Source organism: Harpia harpyja, chromosome 6, assembly GCF_026419915.1.
Source record: "Harpia harpyja isolate bHarHar1 chromosome 6, bHarHar1 primary haplotype, whole genome shotgun sequence".
Classification (NCBI taxonomy): domain Eukaryota; kingdom Metazoa; phylum Chordata; class Aves; order Accipitriformes; family Accipitridae; genus Harpia; species Harpia harpyja.
The window spans coordinates 48,060,063-48,080,587 of record NC_068945.1 but is presented as its reverse complement, the minus strand read 5'-3'; the positions used below and the strand labels follow the sequence as shown (position 1 = coordinate 48,080,587).

Here is a 20,525-nt window from a genome sequence, read left to right as displayed (position 1 = left end):
CACCCTTAAATTCCCACCCCCGCACTGTCACTAAAAAAAAATACCTTACACTTCTGGAGTTAACTTTAGAATCATTTTTAAATCCCTAATTCAACCAACTGATATGAGAGAAAAAGCAAAGAAAATATTGAAGTGTTCTAATAAAAACCTAATAATCTTATTTTTAAACATTACCATATTTTGTTTAATCACATCCTGTGTTGAAGAGGACTCTTCACAGATATGTCTCTTCCAGTCCCACTGGCAATTCCATCTATTGCTTGCACAGGAATAGCATCTACAAATATAACATGATAGTCATGACAAACTGTCAGGCTTTTTCCCCCATTGACAAAAAAAGTAAATGAGATTCCATCTTTATTCATGGAGGGTAGATCTATCTGTTATAGTGCCCTTACTCTATTAAGCTGAAAACTTCATAGTAAGAACAGTTCAAGAACTCCCAAAAGCCATTTTCTCCCTTAAATATTTGAGCAAGGATCAGAAAACCACAGCATCTAGCAGAAACTTTGAGATCAAGTCTGAGAGGACTGGAAATGACCATGATCAACCCTCATACATAAGGATGAACAAAGTGGGGTTTGGGTTGGCTGCGCCTGCCCTGGGGCAGCAACATCTCGAGCAGGGCAGATGATGGGGGCAGAGTCAGATTTGACTGTCCTATTTGAATGCACTGCAACCCAAAGCACCAATCTATCATTTGAGGGAACAAGTAGGTAAGCAGGAGTCCACAGAGCTCACCTGCAGATACTTTAGCAGCTACAGAAATGGCAACCCAAAGAACTGGCCTTTAATTATACATGCCATGAATATTCCTATTCCATGTGTTTTATGTTACCAGTTCACCTGGTGCCCTTCAACCATTTTTAAACTCCATTAAAATGTAAGAAAAAGGATTTGGACACTGGCAAATTTTGAGAGTGCAAAAGGCTTAATTATGAAATGATTGAGTAACCCAGCTGCCAGTCACCTGAAACACCACGCTACAGGATCTAAACACCTAAGTTAAGAAGCTGAAACACTTACGGCTGATTTTCAAAAAGATTCATTGCTTCTTCACAGTCATAAAAAGGGTAAGTATGTGACGCAAAAAATATCTTGTTCTGTCCAAAGGTTAACTGAAGTGGAACTGAAACGTGATCTATCACAAAAGAAAAAAAATTATCTAAGTGGTTGTTGAATTCTTTAGCTCTTGAGCTGAATGATACAATGATAATAATTCTATTATTTTACAGGACATAAGCAAATATTTAACTATACTGTTGACATTCTGGATCTCATGACCTGTTATACTTTAGAGCTAAAGCTCTGTTTTGTCTTTTTAAGCTTTACAAAATTTTCAGCATGTGGTTGTCAGAAGAAAAGCAGAGATGGGATAAAGGGAAGAAACAAAATTACAGAATAACTTTGTTTTATGGAAGTGTTTCTTGGTGGTGCTATCATCATGCTAGAATTTTAGAGTCTAGGAGAACAAGGAAAACTGAATAAGGAGATAATTGAACACAGATGAAAACTGGCAGGAGAACAATCATTTTAAATAAAACATTTTTCTTAAATATGAATATGTCTGCATGTAAAATTACTTCTTTCATTTGTGGATTAAAACTGTCATTGTCATGTGAATTAAAGCAAGTGATCTTTGTGGTTAATGCCCAACAGTGCCTGCAACGCTAAGTTACCACAGGCACTTGTGATCTTCAGTTTGCCGTACACGATTTCTCCACAAATGTACTTCTTGTCTGGATTATTACTGAATTAAGAGTGGAAAATTTATCTTCAGAAACTGGTGCATTCCTCAGCGAAGCTGTTTGAAATACCTTTTGCAGAAATGATTAAGCCCTTGTGACAAGCTATTTCACAAGCTATTGAGCAATTTCAAACTCTGCTTTCCTTGAACAGGTTCTTGGAAGACCATCAGCTCTTTGGCTGGAAGTCACCTTTGCCTTCACTGGGTCCCCCTGAATATTTCAGACTGGTAGGAATGCCAGGGGATTTCCTAACAACGGGACTGTGAAAAAGCATCCTTCCTCTCTAGAAATGTCCTATTCCCTTTGAAACCAACCACAACTAAAGTAACCTAGACTTTTCCAAACTCAATAGGGTTTCTTAACAGTAAGTGGATGGCTCAGGACTTTTTGTCACATGCTGCCAGGAATCACTGCCTGTGCTCATAACCGTCTGCCTTCTGCTGAACTCATTGCCAAGCTTCTGAGCATCTTTATATTACTTTTGAACATCATTTCAGATGGATCCCTGTGCAACCAATTCAGAGAGGCGTATTATTTCTAGGTGACTTGGTTACTATAATGGCATCCCTGATAGGCTTCTAGTCTTAGATTTTATGCTGGAAGACATCAAGATGTCATGTTTATTAACTTTATGTCCTGCTTTACAAAATATTTAGGGAATGTGAATTGGCCCTAAATAATGGAGTGCTGCTTTAACACTTAGCATAATCTGATACTGTGACACACCCCAGCTAGTTTAAAACTTAAGAGTGAGATTTTAACATCATTACTCTTCCTGCAACTAAAACTGGATTTTGACCTGTTTCAGCCTTAAGAGAATCTTAAAAAGTGCTTCCAAGTACCTCTCTGACAGTTCATGGCTGTTGTGATACATATAAAAGGGTTATCCTCCAGGGTACCTCTGCAAGGTGCAAAAGCACCTGGTTTTTTTGGTTTTTGGTTTTTTTTTTTTCTTTTTTTTTTTTTTTTTTTAAACTGGATACATAATAAACAGTGCTGTGTAACCAGTTTTATTCCATGTGTTTATGCATCAAAATGTATGAACTTAAAGCATGAATAAAGCACTATCTAGGAAATAGCACAAGAATTACAGTTGGCAACAGACCATAAGCACATAATCAGTGGTTCAGAACAATGATACAGCCTTTAATTATATGATCACATATCTTTCCACTGGACTTACTATTGCAGAAGCTGGAGGGCACACAGTAGAAGAGGCAGAAGGCTTTATGAGAGAAAGGACAGCCTTGTAACATGGACCTGAAAACAAGCCACTGAACTACAGCTGACTAGAGCAAAATTAAGGCATCAGAGATGAAAAACTTCCCATCTGAAGTGCATATGTGGCTCTTCTGGCCCCACAACTCAGAGTGATTAGGGCAAGATCAGAGTAGCTGGGGTTTTTTTGTTTGGGACACAGAATAGCACCTCTGTGGCTCCATGTCTACACCTCTGCCAAGCTCCTGTTTCAGGTTCCTGGTAGAAATACTGGGAATGCTACAGCTTGTAAATATAGCAATGGAAAAAGTTTGAGCAAACTTTTTTTTTTAAATGTTTGAATGGACAAAGTTCAGCAATAGACTATTTGGGGAAAGGGGACTGGAAGAGATAAAAAAACTTGTATGCAGCTCATATAAGAGCATCACATTAGAAGCAGCAGCAGGCTATATTTTTTCCTGTTATTATACATGGAAGGTATCAATATTTCTTTACCTTGACCTTTTGGTGTTGGAGGAATTATATCAGGGGGATCACAGATAATAACCCCTTCTTTTAATTGAGCGGAATGGGTTGTTTCACCAAATGTACACAAAACCTGGTCACTCTCAGTCAAAGTTGGCAATGGACTTACAGTCAGTTCCACCTGGAAACAAAATTTAAAAAGTGTAAAATATTTGAAAGAAATGAGCCAAGACCCAGTAAGATTTATGGCCAGAGAATTTCAACTGCTCTTTTTTTTTTTTTGGCCAGCAGTGATATTTTGGCTAGTATCACAGAAGATGGTTGTCCTTTTCAATTTTTATTTCTTCCCACCTGCTAATCTTTTCTTCTTACATCTCTACCAATTTTTCCCGGCTGAGTCTATGATGAACTAGACTGGTACAAACACACCTTGTCCTGTCAACGCATTAGATCAGAACAAAAATGTCTGTACAGACACATCCAAAGCCTTTTATTCTTGTCCTCAGCATCCAGTTTAGCAACAGTAAACAGAGTGGTTAACACTTAAATCCTGACACACTTAATTAAAATTACATTAACCTTAGGTGTTAATAGTGAATAATGAAACCAAGGCTGGATGGGCTGAAAAAGCTGGAGTTTGAAAGGGCTGAACAGAAAAAGTGGCTTCCTCAAGACTCAATGTACATGCAAGAAACCCACTGAGATCTATCATTACTGCTGAAAAAAGACTTCTGAGTGACGGTGAGATCTTAATCTCCTCGAGGAAATTTTCAATATAGAGTGCATGTGAGAAACTAAAAGCAAAATAATATGGGAAAAATTAGCAAGGAAAGAGGAAAAAATTGAAATGAAATTTTGGATGCCGTCCTTGATTTAATGCTTCAGGTGTGTTAATTATACAGTTTTACTTTTTCCATTTTGTATTGCCAGTAGAAATGACAATCATCCCTTTCTCACTGAAACTGGTCCACTATGTTATGAGCTGCAACATTTTTTGGTGAGTAAAGGAATCATGAGGAGACAGTGGCATTAGCGATGTTACAGGCAGCATGTAAACGCTCATTTGAAGTTGGGTTTGTCTTTGGGTTTTGGGTATTTTGGCCTCAGATGCTGATATGAGACACCGGAGACTTGTCAACACAAGTTGACAAGATCTGAACTAAGAAAATGCATTGATTTTAAGTGGACTAGTTACGCTCTACTAACATCTTTATTCAACATAGAAATGGCCTTAACACAATGCTGTTTACATCATTTAGGAATGGAATTAATGTGACTTGAATGAAAGTCTCTTTCTTTCCGATTAAGAGGGATTAAAATCCATTTTACTGATTTTACTTGTGGAGCACCCCCAGGAAGACCTCAGTCTGCACCGGCATGCTCCATTTGGAGTTAGAGCAAGCTATGACAGCCTGGTCACACTTTCAACACTCAGTTTTGTTGCCAGAGTCGTTTTGCATGCTGAATTACCTTCTCCATGTACCCAGACAGACTTCGCTGTGTAGGCAAATCCACTACTGATTTTAAAGCAACAGCTTATGGCTTCACTGCTTACTTAAGTTTATGCTCAAGTAAGCTGAAAGGGCAGCAAGAAATCTCCCCTATCAATCACTTTTTATGGGTTATACAACACTGTGCAACACTTTCATAATATTCACTAAGTGTAAGTGCTTTATCAGCCATACTAGTGCATCGTTTTGGTTTACAGAGGTCAAAAAGAGCATTTCTTAGAGGAAAATATGAACTGCAACCTGCAAAAACAGCAGGCAAGAAAGAGCACTGTAAGAAATGCCAGAGACTGAGATACCCAAAACACTATCCTAATTCCTAGTCTCCACTGTACATAAAGAAATGCAGATACTCATCTTCCTGGTAGTCATTTTCTTGTCATACCTTAGCAGGGGCTCTGCAGCTCATATTTAGAGGGTCTGCACTAATGATAGTCATGCACGTGCCACTTGGACTCCACAGCCAGTGGTTCTCCTTATCAGCTGTTCCACAGTCTGCCTTCTTTGTACACCTGACAAAACAGGAACAAAAACCAAAGTAAAGCAATATTATAGCTGGACTCTGCTTTCTCTGAACTATGCAACAATTTCAGGATTAGAGCATGAAATTACAACAAAAGATGACTGGGAATTTGCTTTAATATTGGCTATTCAGGTTGCTATTAGAGAATTTTTAATAGAGTAAGTGGTGGAATAAGTACTGATGGTTTGAGATGTCAAAAGCAAGTGGGGAAACATGCCTGTACTATTTTGGACACCACCTTGGATTAGAAAACCTAAATCAATGCAGAGGCAGTAATATTTAGCACAGGAGCCATCATGCAATGGAGCCATTGCCTGATCATCTGAAACTAGGCTGATTAATCTTCATTGTAATATATAGCAAAGTCCTGAATGAGTGGGCACAGCCTGTTTTTTCTGCAGGTCAAATGGCAGACACCTCTGTGTTGCCGGTAATAGGACACCCTACTCATGAGAGTAAAATGCAATACAGAAGTATGGCTGGGGGCACACAGGCTTGTGGAGAGCCCCTGTGAAACCATAGCACTAGGAATGTTACTTTCATAGTGAATGTTTTCATTAATTCCTGCCACTGTTTAAGACCTCTCTCTGCCAGGGCACCATTACCATTATGGGAAGACAACAGCAGGTGTGCACCCTCACCAAAAATACTGGGAGATTTTCCCAACTCAAGTACAGGAAGGACAGAAAGAAGAGATGCTGCAGTGCAGAAGCTGCATATATGGCCACAAAAGCTTGTTGAAGTGTGTGTGCGGCGACAGTCTCATGCGTATTCTTTCCATTCTGTGCAAGGTTCAGGAGAAAATGCTGTAGGATCTCTGGCTGCTGTAGCAGAAGACTATTAATTTGTCAGGGGCTTTAACACAGTGCAGTAGCTGCACAGTTCTGTCAACCCTACCCTTAAATATATCATTTACATACAGAGTCTACATTCATATAACATATCCCTAAACACACTATTAAGTGCTCTGTGTGATCATGAGACAGAACTTGCTGCAGATGAGAAAAATATTAGAAATTTGACACTTTTTTCTCCCCATTGGAAATAAATACTAGCAAATATAAAAATTCATGTTTGCCTGTTCTCAGAGACCATTAATGTTTTGAGATATGGAGGTCAGTGGTCATATCAGAAACGTAAAGGGAAATCTAGGGCAAATTGCCTTTTGTATGATGTATGACATGGCCTTCAGCTCCCAGCAGACCAGGAGGAGTTTCAGGTGTATATTCCAAATCCCCAGGTTTCATCCACAGCAACCTAAACCCAGGCTGGAAGAGTTACAGTATATAACATAAACCTGCATGCACTGCATAAGTTTCTCTGCAGTGCTCCATATTATGCTACACATCAGGCTGATAGGTAACTTAATGTGATAGTTCACATTTTCAGACAGGAAGCTAGAAGCCTGAAATTCATCTGCATACTATAATTAAATAGCCCCTTTGTTCCAACAGCAAGCACTTAGAATCACAAATTCCCAACCGCTCATGCCAAGGGGTTAATTAACTTAGTAGTCAAAAAGAGAGCTGCAGGACCGCTCTTTCCACTTGCAGCTCCAATCAATGCAGAGTGCAAAGAAGAGACATTCCAGAGCTGTTCAGTGCTGTCCTAGTTTACATGTGTTTGAATATTAATTCAGTTAACCTCTGCAGATAGTCAGCCAAATGCCACTTTCTGCTCTCCTACAGTTAGGTGAGGGTTCAGTGTAGCTACACGTCTTGATAGATGACATTTATATAAAAACAGCATTTAAGCTATATACTTTATTTCAGACATGAATAGTTTTTTCTTTTATGTTCTTTTTGACACTTTCCTGCTCTACTTAAAATATAGGCTATATTTTCTGAATTTTAAATAGGGAGTACCCTTTTAATTTCTGGGAAAACATTTGACTGTACAGTTCAGAGAGTGATAAGAAATGCCGTTAGAAGATGTATCCTGATGTTCCAGCAGTACCAGCAGAAAAGTATATATTTTCCCAAACTAATCAAATCTGCAGAAGTCAACGGGGACTTATTTGTGAGCACAGAAGATTGATATCAATGTCTGTGTGATAAAATTAAATCACTATCAGAAGTGTAAGGCTGAGTATAAAGAGCTGGGATCACTACGCTGAACAGTAACCCACAGCACATGTCAAAATTTGAGCTATTCCACTGCCTGCACCCAAGAAAACACCAGCAGCACTCACCTGCCCTCTCTCACGCACCAGCCGCAGTACGGATCCCTTGCTTGGGTACACTTCTCACAGTCCGAATATTTGTGGCAGTCCTGCACAGGCAACCGATGCACCTGGAGAACCGAAAGTAAGGCAAACTGTAACGAATCTGAAGAAGGCACAAGGAGATGGAAATGTTTGTGGACAGGGTTGTACAGTGCTGTTGCCTGTGGCAGCAGAAGACTTGACTCTGTATTATTATGTCAGAGGTCAGCTTGATTTTAAGAAAATACATACAAAACCAGAGTCTGGTTATTTCCCCCTTAACAAAGTCCAAATTCACACACTTTTCCTGCTTTTTTTCACTCCAATATTCTCTAATCTCTCTTCAAAGTAACGTAGGACATTGTTATAATCGAGAATCATGAGCAAGTCTTACAAATATTGAGCTTTTCAGTTCCTCCAGTTATGTTACTTCTAGAAATCTGCATTATAGCAGCCACCGCAGGACAGAAACTGCATCAACAATGCTCTGAATTCAAGAAACAGCTACTGCAGGACGGATACTTTCAAAAGGCTAACTTGGTACTGGCTAGATCATTTTTTAAACAGAATATCCTCCTTTCCATATCACTAGCACAGAGATAAAATAATTTGGAAATGCAAACATCAATGGCACTTTCAGCCAGAAGGCATTTCAGAAAGTCTGCAAGCGTGAGAGAGCCAGGGCGCTTCGGGTTACTACAATTCTCCATGCATAACCCTCCACCACGCAATACACTCATGAAAGAAAATGGAAATAATTATGACAGGAAGCAGCAGGGAAAAGAGCATCATCAGTTCTCATGTCTCAGTCCCCCAGTAAATATACGGCTTCTGGTTTTGATTTCCTTTGGTGCTGAGAATAAATAACTTTGTCTTTCTTTGGTGCACAGAAAAAGGAGCCCGCACACGACCATCCCTTTTAGTTATGCTGTTGAAATGATGCAAGAGGAGAACAAGACATATGTCTTCCTGTCGATGACTATGTTTTACTTTTAAAGAGCGCAAAAAGTCTAGCAACAGTAACTCTGAGATGTAAGCTTTCTTTTTTCTACCTTATCCTCTCATTTAATACAACAGGCAATTACAAAGCTATTTTGAAAGTCTGAGTTTGACCTTTTCTTTCACATTTGGAGAGTTCAGTCTGACTCATTTAAGGAAAATGTCAATATTGGGTAGTTTTCTTGCATTTATTAATACAGAGGTTTACCTTTTCAGCATTCCCTTCTTCCTCAGATTCTTATCTAACTGGAGCTGAGTTACTGGCACTCTGTTTCACTAACTGGTACCCATGAGTAATTTAATATCCAGTGAATGGCTTTTTTATGACAAAGTATTTATTTCATAATTCTGGCAGGCAGAAACAAGCCCTAGAGATTGCCATCTCTGCAAGTTTTATGTAAACTTAATGGATTAAAAAAAAAAAAATAGCAGCTCCATTTACAGCCAACTTCAAAATGCAGAGAAACTAATTTTAGAGATTTTCTAACTGGCACTCATAATCAAAGAGAGTGGTAAAAACTAAACAAGCAAACAAGCTAGTGATCGTGGTAAGTGACTGCCACAGGCTTCTGCTTTCCTCCCAGTGTGGTATGTACCATTAGGAATTTGGGATCCTACCAGTGATATTCACTTGTAATCAACCAGAGTGAGCACGGCAGGGGTGGTATGCTCCTTTCCAAGTCCCCTAAGAAGCTGCAAGGGGTTTCTCCTGCTCTCTACCCAAGCTCTGGGAGCAGAGCGGGGAGGAGGGGGCTGACTTTTGAAAGCATTTGCTCCAAACCACCCACTGCTATAGACACAGCAGCAGAAGCTGGGAGGAGAAGGGGGAGGAGAAGTGAAACAGGAAAGCAGGAGCTTATTTCTCACTATGGCTCTTAGCCTCTGTATCATTCTTCCTTGTATTTCTCTCGATCTGATTTCTTTTTAAGTTATCTGCTTCAAGTTATCATTCACCACATCATCACTTTCACTTTGCTCAAGTGCTTATAGAGCCCAAGCAATTCATTTCCAAATGCTGAGGCATGCAGCATCTGCCAGGTAGCTTAGCAATAAGTGTGCCTATCGGCGCAGCTAGCCTGCCCTTTATTGTTTACCTTATTTATAATAACTTTAAACCATTTTAACTCCCAGGGTAGGGTTCTGATGTGTCTATTCCCACAACTCCCAGCCATGCTTAACCCAGAAGTGCACATTTCAGCATTTATTCTTCTCCCCTTGCTTATGTCACTTTGTTTCTCCTAGCTCCAAAGGCCTCCATTCTCCTCCTGCCTATCTGCTTCTAAAAGTGGGTGGGACTGCTCATTGTAATTAACTCCTGGAGATGACAGTAATGTAATGCCATTATAGAGCTCCCAACTTTAGTTATTCATATTTAAGCTGAACAGGTTTTGTAAAAGAAAACTATTATTCGAATTATTCAGAAACTGCAGTGTCTATAAGAGCTACTTGGAAAAGATTAAACTGAAATCCTTTCTTTGGCAGAAATTTGCCGCTTTCTAAATTTAAATGTTTTGTAGAGATGGAATTTTTTTTTTTTTGCAAATTTTCTCTGAAAAATTTGTCTGTGGCCTTCCTAAATTCCACCAGTTCAAGCAGACTGTCACCAGAAAACTTGTCTTTCAAAGTTGCTGCCATTCCCCTATGCCGCTCAGCAGCTCACGCCATAGCCTGGTGGGGACCTCAAGGCTTTTCAGCAACATGCCAGCTTGTCAAACAGGGTGCCAGGCCACCCAGGCTTTTGTGGACAACGTTGAAGTTTGGGGTTCTGTTCCAAATCTGAACAGAAGCCAAATGAGAAGCATCAACTACTCAAAAAAAAAAAAAAAAAAGAAGTAACCTCTCTCACACACTGTCATATTTTTAAATGCTTTATCAGTCGCTTACCTGGCACTTTTTCCAATGTGGCTTCTAGCCTGAAAACGTTCAGCTAGAATATAACATTCCCGCAGCAGGAATTTATATTAATCCTTTTATAAAACAGACAGAGAACATTCTTCTCGCAATGTTTTCCCCAAATACTCTCCTTTCACAGACCCCCTCATTCTCCCCATGCTACTGCTGCTGGAGCATTTCCCATGTCCCATTCCGTGTCACTGTCAGTGCTGCAGATGGTCGCAGCCTGTCACCCACCCTGTTCTGGAGAGCTGCTGAACCACACATTTGAGGCTGGCAGCTCCAGCCACCACAAAGAGAAGAGGGTTACAGCTGGAGGTGAAGGAGAAATCTAGTATCCCCCTCATCTCCTACTTGCTTTTTTTTCCTCCTTTCTTTACAAACCTCCATTGTGCCTCAACTGCCAGCACAGAGAAGGGGAACCTAGAAGAGACTGCCTGTGCCTTCTGTAGCAAAGTCCAACCTTTCCTGATGCACTCGCTTGGCTGTAGCAGACACTTGAACAAAAGCGTATCCCAAAGTTGTAATTCTCTCCATTGCTGCTTAGTTTTTGACAGCAAGACCCACAAAAACTCCTGGCAGCTTTACAGATGTGTAAATGCTATTATGTCAGCCGCCAGCATCCTAAATCCTGAAGTACTCTTGAAAAGGACTGATGGCAGCTAGAGCATCCACCGGTACCCCACGGACACCACACCGAGTGCTAGGGCTGCCTGACCCCGTGGTGTGCTGGTGCCAAACATCTCAACTTCATCCTTCTCACAAACTGCGTAAGAGAGCTTTAGAGGTGAACTCACTTCCCATTCCCAATCACTAAGCATCATGGATATAACGTTCTCCAAGTCACAACAACCAAACGCATCAGCTTAGACTTGAGAAAGGTCTCCACAGACACAGGGCCGGGGGGAGCCCCACCGAATGAGGCCACTTCCAGCAACAACTGAGAAACGTACAAGTCTCAGGTAAAGTTGCAGAGAAAGTGAAAGTGGACCTGGTCCTTAACACAAGCAGGACACATTACCTTGTCTGTGGTCATCACATACAGATTTTCTTGTGTTTGGTCAAGGACCAGGTCATTCTTTATGGGTTTGTTTAGTTCAATAGTAAGAGAGCTGTACTCGGTTGCAGTGGATGACAGGAACACCTATTTCATGGAAGAAAGGAAGGTGGTTAATGTTGCTTTTTCTTCCCGAAAATCATTATATCTGGCTACTGCCATAAAAGACAATAAAAAAGGTTTCTATAAATACATTAGCAACAAAAGGAGGGCTAAGGAGAATCTGCATCCTTTATTGGATGTGGGGGGAAACACAGTGACAAAGGATGAGGAAAAGGCTGAGGTACTTAATGCTGCCTTTGCCTCAGTCTTTAACAGAAAGACCAGTGGTTCTCAGGGTACCCAGCCCCCTGATCTGGAAGACAGGGACGGGGAGCAGAATGAAGCCCCCATAATCCAAGGGGAAATGGTTAGCGATCTGCTACACCACTTAGACACACACAAGTCTATGGGGCCGGAGGGGATCCACCCAAGGGTACTGAGGGAGCTGGTGGAAGTGCTCACCAAGTCACTTTCCATCATTCATCAGCAGTCCTGGATAACTGGGGAGGTCCCAGTTGACTGGAGGTTAGCACATGTGATGTCCATCTACAAGAAGGGCCAGAAGGCGGATCCAGGGAACTACAGGCCTGTCAGTCTGACCTCGGTGCCGGGGAAGGTTATGGAGCAGATCATCTTGAGTGCCATCACGTGGCACATACAGGACAACCAGGTGATCAGGCCCAGTCAGCATGGGTTTATGAAAGGCAGGTCCTGCTTGACTAACCTGATATCCTTCTATAAGAAGGTGACCCACTTAGTGGATGAGGGAAAGGCTGTGGATGTTGTTGTGGATGACCTAGACTTTAGTAAAGCCTTTGACACCATTTCTCACAGCATTCTCCTGAAAAACTGGCTGCTCATGGCTTGGACAGGCATACTCTTCGCTGGGTAAAAAACTGTCTGTATGGTCGGGCCCGAAGAGTTGTGGTGAATGGAGTTAAATCCAGTTGGTGGCTGGCCACAAGTGGTGTTCCCCAGGGGTCAGTATTTGGGCCAGTTCTGTTTAAAGTCTTTATCAATGATCTGGACGAGGGGATTGAGTGCATCTACAGTAAGCTTGCAGACAACACCAAGTTGGGCAGGAGCGTTGATCTACTTGAGGGTAGGAAGGCTCTGCGGAGGGATCTGGACAGACTGGATCGATGGGCTGAGGCCAACTGTATGAGGTTCAACAAGGCCAAGTGCCAGGTCCTGCACTTGGGTCCCAACAACCCCATGCAGCGCTACAGGCTTGGGAAAGAGCGGCTGGAAAGCTGTCTGGCGGAAAAGGACCTGGGGGTATTGGTCGACAGTCAGCTGAATATGAGCCAGCAGTGTGCCCAGGTGGCCAAGAAGGCCAATAGCATCCTGGCTTGTATCAGAAATAGTGTGGCCAGCAGGAGCAGGGAAGTGATCATCCCTTTGTGCTTGGCACTGGTGAGGCCACACCTCGAATACTGTGTTCAGTTTTGGGCCCCCCACTACAAGAAAGACATTGAGGTGCTGGAGTGTGTCCAGAGAAGGGCAACGAAGCTGGTGAAGGGTCTAGGGAACAAGTCCTGTGAGGAGCAGCTGAGGGAACTGGGGTTGTTTAGCCTGGAGAAAAGGAGGCTCGGGGGAGACCTTATCGCTCTCTACAACTACCTGAAAGGAGGTTGTAGCCAGGTGGGTACTGGTCTCTTTTCCCAAGTAGCAAGTGATAAGATGAGAAGAAACGGCCTCAAGTTGCACCATGGGACATTTAGATTGGATATTAGGAAATCTTTCTTCACTGAAAGGGTTGTCAAGCACTGGAACAGGCTGCCCAGGGAAGTGGTTGAGTCACCATCCCTGGAGATATTTAAAAGACATATAGATGTGGCACTTTGGGACATTGTTTGGTGGGATTTGGCAGTGTTAGGTTTGTGGTTGGACTCAATGATCTTAAAGGTCTTTTCCAACCTAAATGATTCTATGATTCTATGATTAATGAAAATCCTGTGTTTACTCAAGTTCACAAATTCACGAGGGAAAACATTTCAGTTTGAAGTATAGGGCATCAAAAGCAGCAAGTAAACAACAAAAGTAATGAAAAAAATTGCTCACTGCTCACAATAGCTAGTATTTGTATCTTTTTTTGTAAATACTGATTTATATTAGTGCTGTAAAATTAAAATGCTCAACTCAGAGCCATTGCACTTGAAGGTGTTCAAATTTGTTGTCTTCCCTTACAGTAACCAACAGTTTCAGCTTCAAACTTCAAACCATGTAATGGCACATGGTCATCACTCCCCTTCAAGCAAAATACGGTGTTTGGCGTTGCAGTCTTGACATTTTAACACCACAAACATGTGAACCCTTGAGCCCCACACCACACAATCAGAATTTAGCAGAGCTCCAGCTTGGGCTTTGTATTGCCACATCTATTCACTGAATGGCCAGAGTAATTACAAAATGAAAAGTTGCTCTTAAACTAGTATAGGCTTGAATAGAGATAAGGCTAGAGCAGCTGTTAGATTACCTAAGCCTGTTTATATAGGGCTCTCAGTAGGTATCTAATCCTTCTGGAAAAGTGTAATTCAGGTGATGCTAATTCAATCTGTGTATCGGATAGCTGAGGTACATCAGAAATAATGTGGTTTTTCTTTGAAATTAAAAATACCAAGAGAATTTGCTGCTGGTATGCTATCTTATAAATCCCATTTACTTTTAGAGTAGAAGTATGCTATCACTACAGTTCACAACCTTTTAAACACCTCCCAGTCTTTTAAGTCCAGTTTGTTACCTTAAGAATTTTACCATCTGACGTTCCCAGAAAGGCCACAGTATGTCCATTCTCCACAGCCACAGTGACGGCCGTGAGATTCATCCCTTCTTTTTGCAGTACCGGCTTCTCTATAACACCATTCTTACTTCCCAAAAGGTACGGCAAGTGTTCAGAGCCACAGGGGAAATTTTTGCTTGCGTTCTAATAAGGAATAGCAATACAGAGAGATGTTAAACATTCAGATCACTAATTCCTAGTTAAGAATGAAGTGCAACCCTATTACCAGACAGTATAATATCCCTCAGACATAGAAGAGTGGAAAGAGAGAAATGGATTGTCTGGCCATTTTCCCCCAGCCAACAGGCAGCAATCAGAAAACAGCCTGCTAATTGCAAACTGCTTCAATGCTTTCACTTTCCAGGAGACATGGGGAGATAAAATTTTCTGTTTCTATTTCATTATAGCAGCACAGTCTAAAAAGTAACCTGTTTGTTTAATTAAAATGAACATGTCATATAGACTGGGTTGACCAATTTTGTGTTGAAGGCTGTTTTTTTAATGCTGTTTTGTTTCTTAATTTGCTGCTATCCATAGAAAAGCAACCCACTGGCAACCATCTCGTGAACTTCAACACATTCCCTCCTCACTACACTTTAATCCTGAGCTGCAGGCAGTTCCACCAGAAGGAAGTTCATTCGCACCTTGCCTTTCCTGCTATATTTGGTAACAAGACTGTCTTTCTGATCTGAAATCCACACCTTCTTTTTGCCAGAAGCCACGGCTGCTCCACTTGTCACATTCAGAATTTCTGTGTTTGATGCCCACCTCAGATGCAGGGTACTGCAGTGAGTAACACTGGTGTTTGGAAGCAAAAAGTGTTCTTTTGGCTTTTTATCAGTGCTAGTGACCTACTGCGTGGGAGAGGGCTGTGGTTTCATGAGATGAAGGATTACAGGTCAATACCAACATAAGGTATTCCCATGCCCCATCTCTTCAGCTGTTCACTCCTACTCCTGGACCGTAGCACACCACTTCTCAAGCTGTGCCCAAACAGCTGCTTATGCAAGTGTGTACCTTGCTTGGGTTGGGGAATTAAGACATCCTCCTAAAAGCTGGCTGAGTTTTTTTTTAAGATGAGTCAATTCCTCAGCCCAGTTTAGCATTGGCTGCAGTAACAAATAGCATGCACAAGTAGGGCTTGGGAATAGGGTGGTGTGGGCAAAAACATCATAAAGTCAACAGAGATGCTGAAAACTGCCTCTCAGAGACATAGTCGTAAATTGAAGAACAGTATCTGGAGGGGTGTAAGTAACAGTGCTCTCCAAAAACCGTATAGCCGAGGTAATGAAAAGCCATAAAAAGAAGATGTCCATCATGCTGTGGAAGTATTTTGAGCCTGAGCAAAACATGAACACCACCTGAATATAAGAAACATGCATATTTCCAGTTATCTGAAAATTCAAATCCAAGTGAGAAACAACACTGAACTCCAGATATCACCTACAAGATTCTTAATACCATTTAAAAACATTATAAATATGTTGGTTGAGACCAGTACTGTCTACAGCGATCATCTGGAAGCTGATCATACACGTAACAAATCACTGCATTTGACTCAGTAATTTCCATACCAGAAGGAACCCTTTAAAACAAATGCATTCATAATACCAATATTTATCTTTCAGAAGACATCAGATCTTTTTTAAAAGACTCAAAAGTATTACTATCTTGCCACTTCTTGCTTGACATGTTCTGTGACCCCTCAACCACATTCCATTTCTATGGTGAATCCAGCTATTGAGTTTTCAGTCATCTGATCTCACTATAGTTTAGCTCAAAGCCACCTCAAAACATGCGGTTGTGTACTTTCCACTAATTCTAACACAGATTCTAAAACTGATACTGATATTACCAGTCCATGTGATGCACACGGGTTTTCTGCTGCAAAAAGTTTGTAAAATGAGCTGGTATTCTTTTTAGTGTAGCAATCATTCCGGTTTTTTTCCATCTTTTCATTGATGTGTCGCAAGGAAAACACACACATGGCAGATTTTAGAGAGCCGTTATCTTTGTTTACTTTGCTGAAGAGTGCAAGAAGAACTTTGTCATCTGAGAGAGCACCCGTAGTTTGTCTCTGCTGAGCCATGCTCTCAGCCAGCTCTTCTCCCGGGATAGTGACATAAGCAGAATGACAGTGGTCATAGGCACCATCATCATCTTTGCAACCAAAGTCCATTTCAAAGTAGGAATAATAATGGGCATCATCTTTGCACAGACGTGCAATCAGTGTGCGGTTATTGACAGGCTGTTTCTCTTGCTGATTAAAAATAAAATAAACATAGTTTTTATCCTCAAAGACTGCCACAAATTGTTGTGTGCTTGATGAGTGATAAGCTGATTTAACAGCTGCTGAGTCTGTATACATTTCAAAAATGTCTTTCCCATCCCTTTCGTAGAGCTGCCGAGTGCTGATTATTATCCCATTATCATTTGGTCCATTCCCTTTCCCAACAAACAACACTCGGTCATTATTCAAGGAAGTGATCAATCCCACAGTTGATACACTCTCATCATTGCTTGCTACGAAGGACTTTTCTCCGCTACTGTCTACATAATACTTCTCATTGCTAATGTCTTCTAGATCTCTGATGGCACAGATTCCCTTAAAAAGGCTTCCACACACCACAATTGTTTTATCTGCCTTGTTCAGCAACAATAATTTGTTGTAATTGTCAGTCAGTACCGCCTCTTTACATTGATTTTCATCAATGGGAGGTGTGCACTTTTTGTTGTCCTTTCTTGGACCTGTTTCTACAGACCTTATTACATCCAAGTTTTCTGTAAGTTGATACAGAGCATTTACCACTCCCAAATAGATTATCCCAGTGTCATTATCCACTGTTAGATGATTTAGCTCTGTAGTACTCCGAAAAAATTTCAATTCCTCATTTCTGGATAAGGTGATGCAAAAACAGCTCAAAACACTCAGTGTCCAGATCCATAAAGCCATTTCTATGTAATACCTAAAAAGGGAAAGAAAAGAAGAACATGAAACATACTGCAAAATAAAATTTACACAAAATTCAGCAACATGAAGGTTTTTTTTCTTTCATGATTTCAGACACAAATACACTTACCCTTATGCATGTGTAGACATTATGAAGATTATGGAAAGCCTCAAATCCTGTTAATTGCCTAGCAATTTAATATGTTGGGGAAGGATTAAACAAGGTCATATGTCTAAATGATTATCATATAACCAATTAGATAATCAATCCTGTGCTAAAGCACAATGAGAACAACAGACAATTGAAACAACATAGAGTGCCAAGAAGTGGTAGTGCTTCTCCAGACAGCTTCATACTGTGTGAATTATTTACTGCCGAAATTTTAAAAATAAGCTGGAGGATCCCAGTGTTTTGGGTGGCTCCTCCTTAACAGAGGGGGAGAATTTACATAAAAGTGTTTGAGACATTTGGTGTTGCAGGACTTTCCCCAGAAAGGAAAAAAACCTTCCATTGACTACAAGTCTGGATCTGGCTACTGATGCTTTTCAAGAAGGCATTACACGAATCCTTCTTCAATGTAAAGCTGGAAGATGGTAGAGCCTTTGACTGCTGGTATGCATTACAGCCCAACACTTCAATTCACTAGAGCGCTGCAACTTAATAGTTTCAAATCTGTCTTAAGAACAAATCTGTCTTAGAGTTTTATGGGATTAAGATTCTCTTACTGTTTTGTTTTTTTTTTTCCAGAATTTTTACTTCCCAAGCAGATCACCTGGCTGTTTGGACTTAGAGAAAGACCTCCTGAAACTTGTAAGAAGGGGTCTAATTTTAACCTGAAGTGTTAAATAAGGAGGCAAGTCCCAACTGGCTTCCTAAGCACAGAACATTTTGTCAATGTTTTCTGCAAGTGTTTAGTTCTGAGAGCAGAAAACAGAAGGTGGCATGCTTGGACACACTGATGTTAGGGGGAAAAGATAAATACTGTTTGGAGGAAGTACTGAAAAACAAATATGATCCACAGTATTTTCATTTTCAAAGTTACCTATGTGACTCCATAGTCTGATGAGGAAAGAACCTGTAGACTTACAGGGAATCTCAAGCTAAATCTGAAAATATCTGGAACAGTGAATAGAAAGGAAAAAACAAAACCCCAGAAAAGACAAGAGAAACATTTAACAAAGTAATCTAACAGGCAAAAGCCTGGTAGGAGGAGGAAAACAGCATAGAATGCCAAAACGAGGAACTGAAAAAAATAAAAGAAAAATAATAAAAATAATAATAAAGGAACCATGCTCCTGTGTCAGCTATAACTTCTGTTTTGGTAGCAGCAATAGACTGTGGTGTGGTGTGAAAGAGAATTGCCTGAATCATCATTTATACTGGGTAACTAAGGTTAAACATCAACAACTGGGCTGCAAAAGTTTGAGCAGTGAGGGAAGGACTCTTGTTGTGAGCACAAGCCCTCTGCCAGGTCCCCAAACCACCCTGGCATTGCCAGAAATGCAGAAAGACAACTCCTGCCCTCTAGTACTGACTGCATTTTGCTCCTGTATGGAGAAAACACGTGTGCAATGGTGAGAACAGCTTTTCTGAAAGCAGAGTGATTCTAACTTCTAAAAAACCAAAACCCTACTAAATGTAACTCAGGATAGTAATGAAGACAAAATAAAAGGCTAACTTCAATCTTCTTTTGCTAAAGCTCTTATGTACAAACTGAGTAGCTAACTATAAAATGAGGTCAAAGGAGCGACAGTACATTACTGACAGCACAAGCCTGACTTTCTAATGACAGGTTTACCTCATATGACAGTGACCAAGAAAAGGTTAAGAATTATAACCCATTCTTCAGACATACAGACTTCAGCACCTGCCTTGCAATATAATGATGTCTTGGACTTCTCTACAACAACCTCAGACCCGCTCTAAGGAACACAGAAGAATTCTCATATTATTTGTCAGAAACTCTTCTTTTCTTCCCACTTCCAAGGACCTCAATTTTCCAAACAAGCTTTGATCCCAGCTTACAATTTATTGTACCTTGATTTCTGTACTCGGTTCACCTCCATGTCCATTTATTTCAGTGGATTAAAAAAACATTTTGTCCATTTGTGGCACCCAGGACACAGAGGCTGCACTTGCAATACACCTGCCTTCGTCTCACAGGCAGAACAAAGAGTCTTGCTGGTTCATGCCAGAGCCAGGATTTAAGTAAAAATACATTTTGCACCTCTAAACCAGACTCTTACCAGGAGTAATTAATCTCTCTGTACAAAAATGGGTAATGCTTCCTCCCTACTATTTTCTGCCTTGTTTACTTATCAAATTTTTGACTTAAATTATTCAGAACTACATGCATTCCCCATTCATTTTGCCTTTTTTCCCCCTTTTTTTTTCTCATTTACACTCCGCCACCCCGGTCTCATGCCAAACACTGTTAGATTATCTCAGACCTGCATGCAATGTAACAGTTCTTCATTCTCCGTACCTATTAGTTTCATTTCCTGCCACCCCTTCAAAGCAAACAGTAAACAAAAATCAAATACACTATGGAAAAGATCCAGAACTAAATTCCCGTGCACTTCTCAAATACCAGGCTTAAGGAAAGAAAAAAGCAAACAAAATGAAATGAGATGCACTATAACCACAGCTCATTCTCACCTGATCTTAACTTAATTGGGAAGTAGCAGGTGGCGGAATCCTCCTATAACCAGCTGATGTGGTAGGAAAGACAGGGCTGCTATTAACACAGATGCCCTACTGAGTTAGGTGCTATGGAAATGTATCAAGGGACAGTTTCCTCCTGTGAAAAACTTCTCTTTTAAACGAACAAGCCACAGAAAACCAAAAGAAAAAGAGTAAGAAGCCCAGGCTGGAGCATGGAATTCAAGATGTTCAGCATGACAACTGTATTTCCAATGGCTTAATCTCATACTTAATACTTAATCTCATACACGTGGGCCTGTGTGGCTTACTCAAAGTCATGCCCTGGTCCTGAGAGCTGACATACACCCTCTGACCTCAGTATGCACTTAGTTTTAAGCCCTTAGCAGACTCAGGACAAAAGAAGCCCAACAGAGCAGTTGACCACATCATTTTTCCCTCTGTCTTGTCTCCACCCTGCCTCTTGCTCCCCACC

General features: G+C 40.8%; 1 protein-coding gene across 7 annotated transcripts in view; it reads right to left on the bottom strand.

Annotated features, from left to right (window-relative positions):
• Positions 1–20,525, bottom strand: part of PLXNB2 (plexin B2) — a 262,309-nt gene that overhangs the window by 65,820 nt on the left and 175,964 nt on the right. For all 7 annotated transcript variants that reach the window (XM_052790853.1, XM_052790851.1, XM_052790855.1 and 4 more), the window contains 8 exons: positions 16,294–17,404; positions 14,400–14,582; positions 11,579–11,701; positions 7,654–7,754; positions 5,325–5,451; positions 3,462–3,612; positions 1,027–1,141; positions 175–277 (listed from right to left, as the gene is read on the bottom strand). In XM_052790853.1, coding sequence (XP_052646813.1) covers positions 175–277; positions 1,027–1,141; positions 3,462–3,612; positions 5,325–5,451; positions 7,654–7,754; positions 11,579–11,701; positions 14,400–14,582; positions 16,294–17,404 — 2,014 coding nt within the window. The remainder of the gene's footprint in view (positions 1–174; positions 278–1,026; positions 1,142–3,461; positions 3,613–5,324; positions 5,452–7,653; positions 7,755–11,578; positions 11,702–14,399; positions 14,583–16,293; positions 17,405–20,525) is intronic.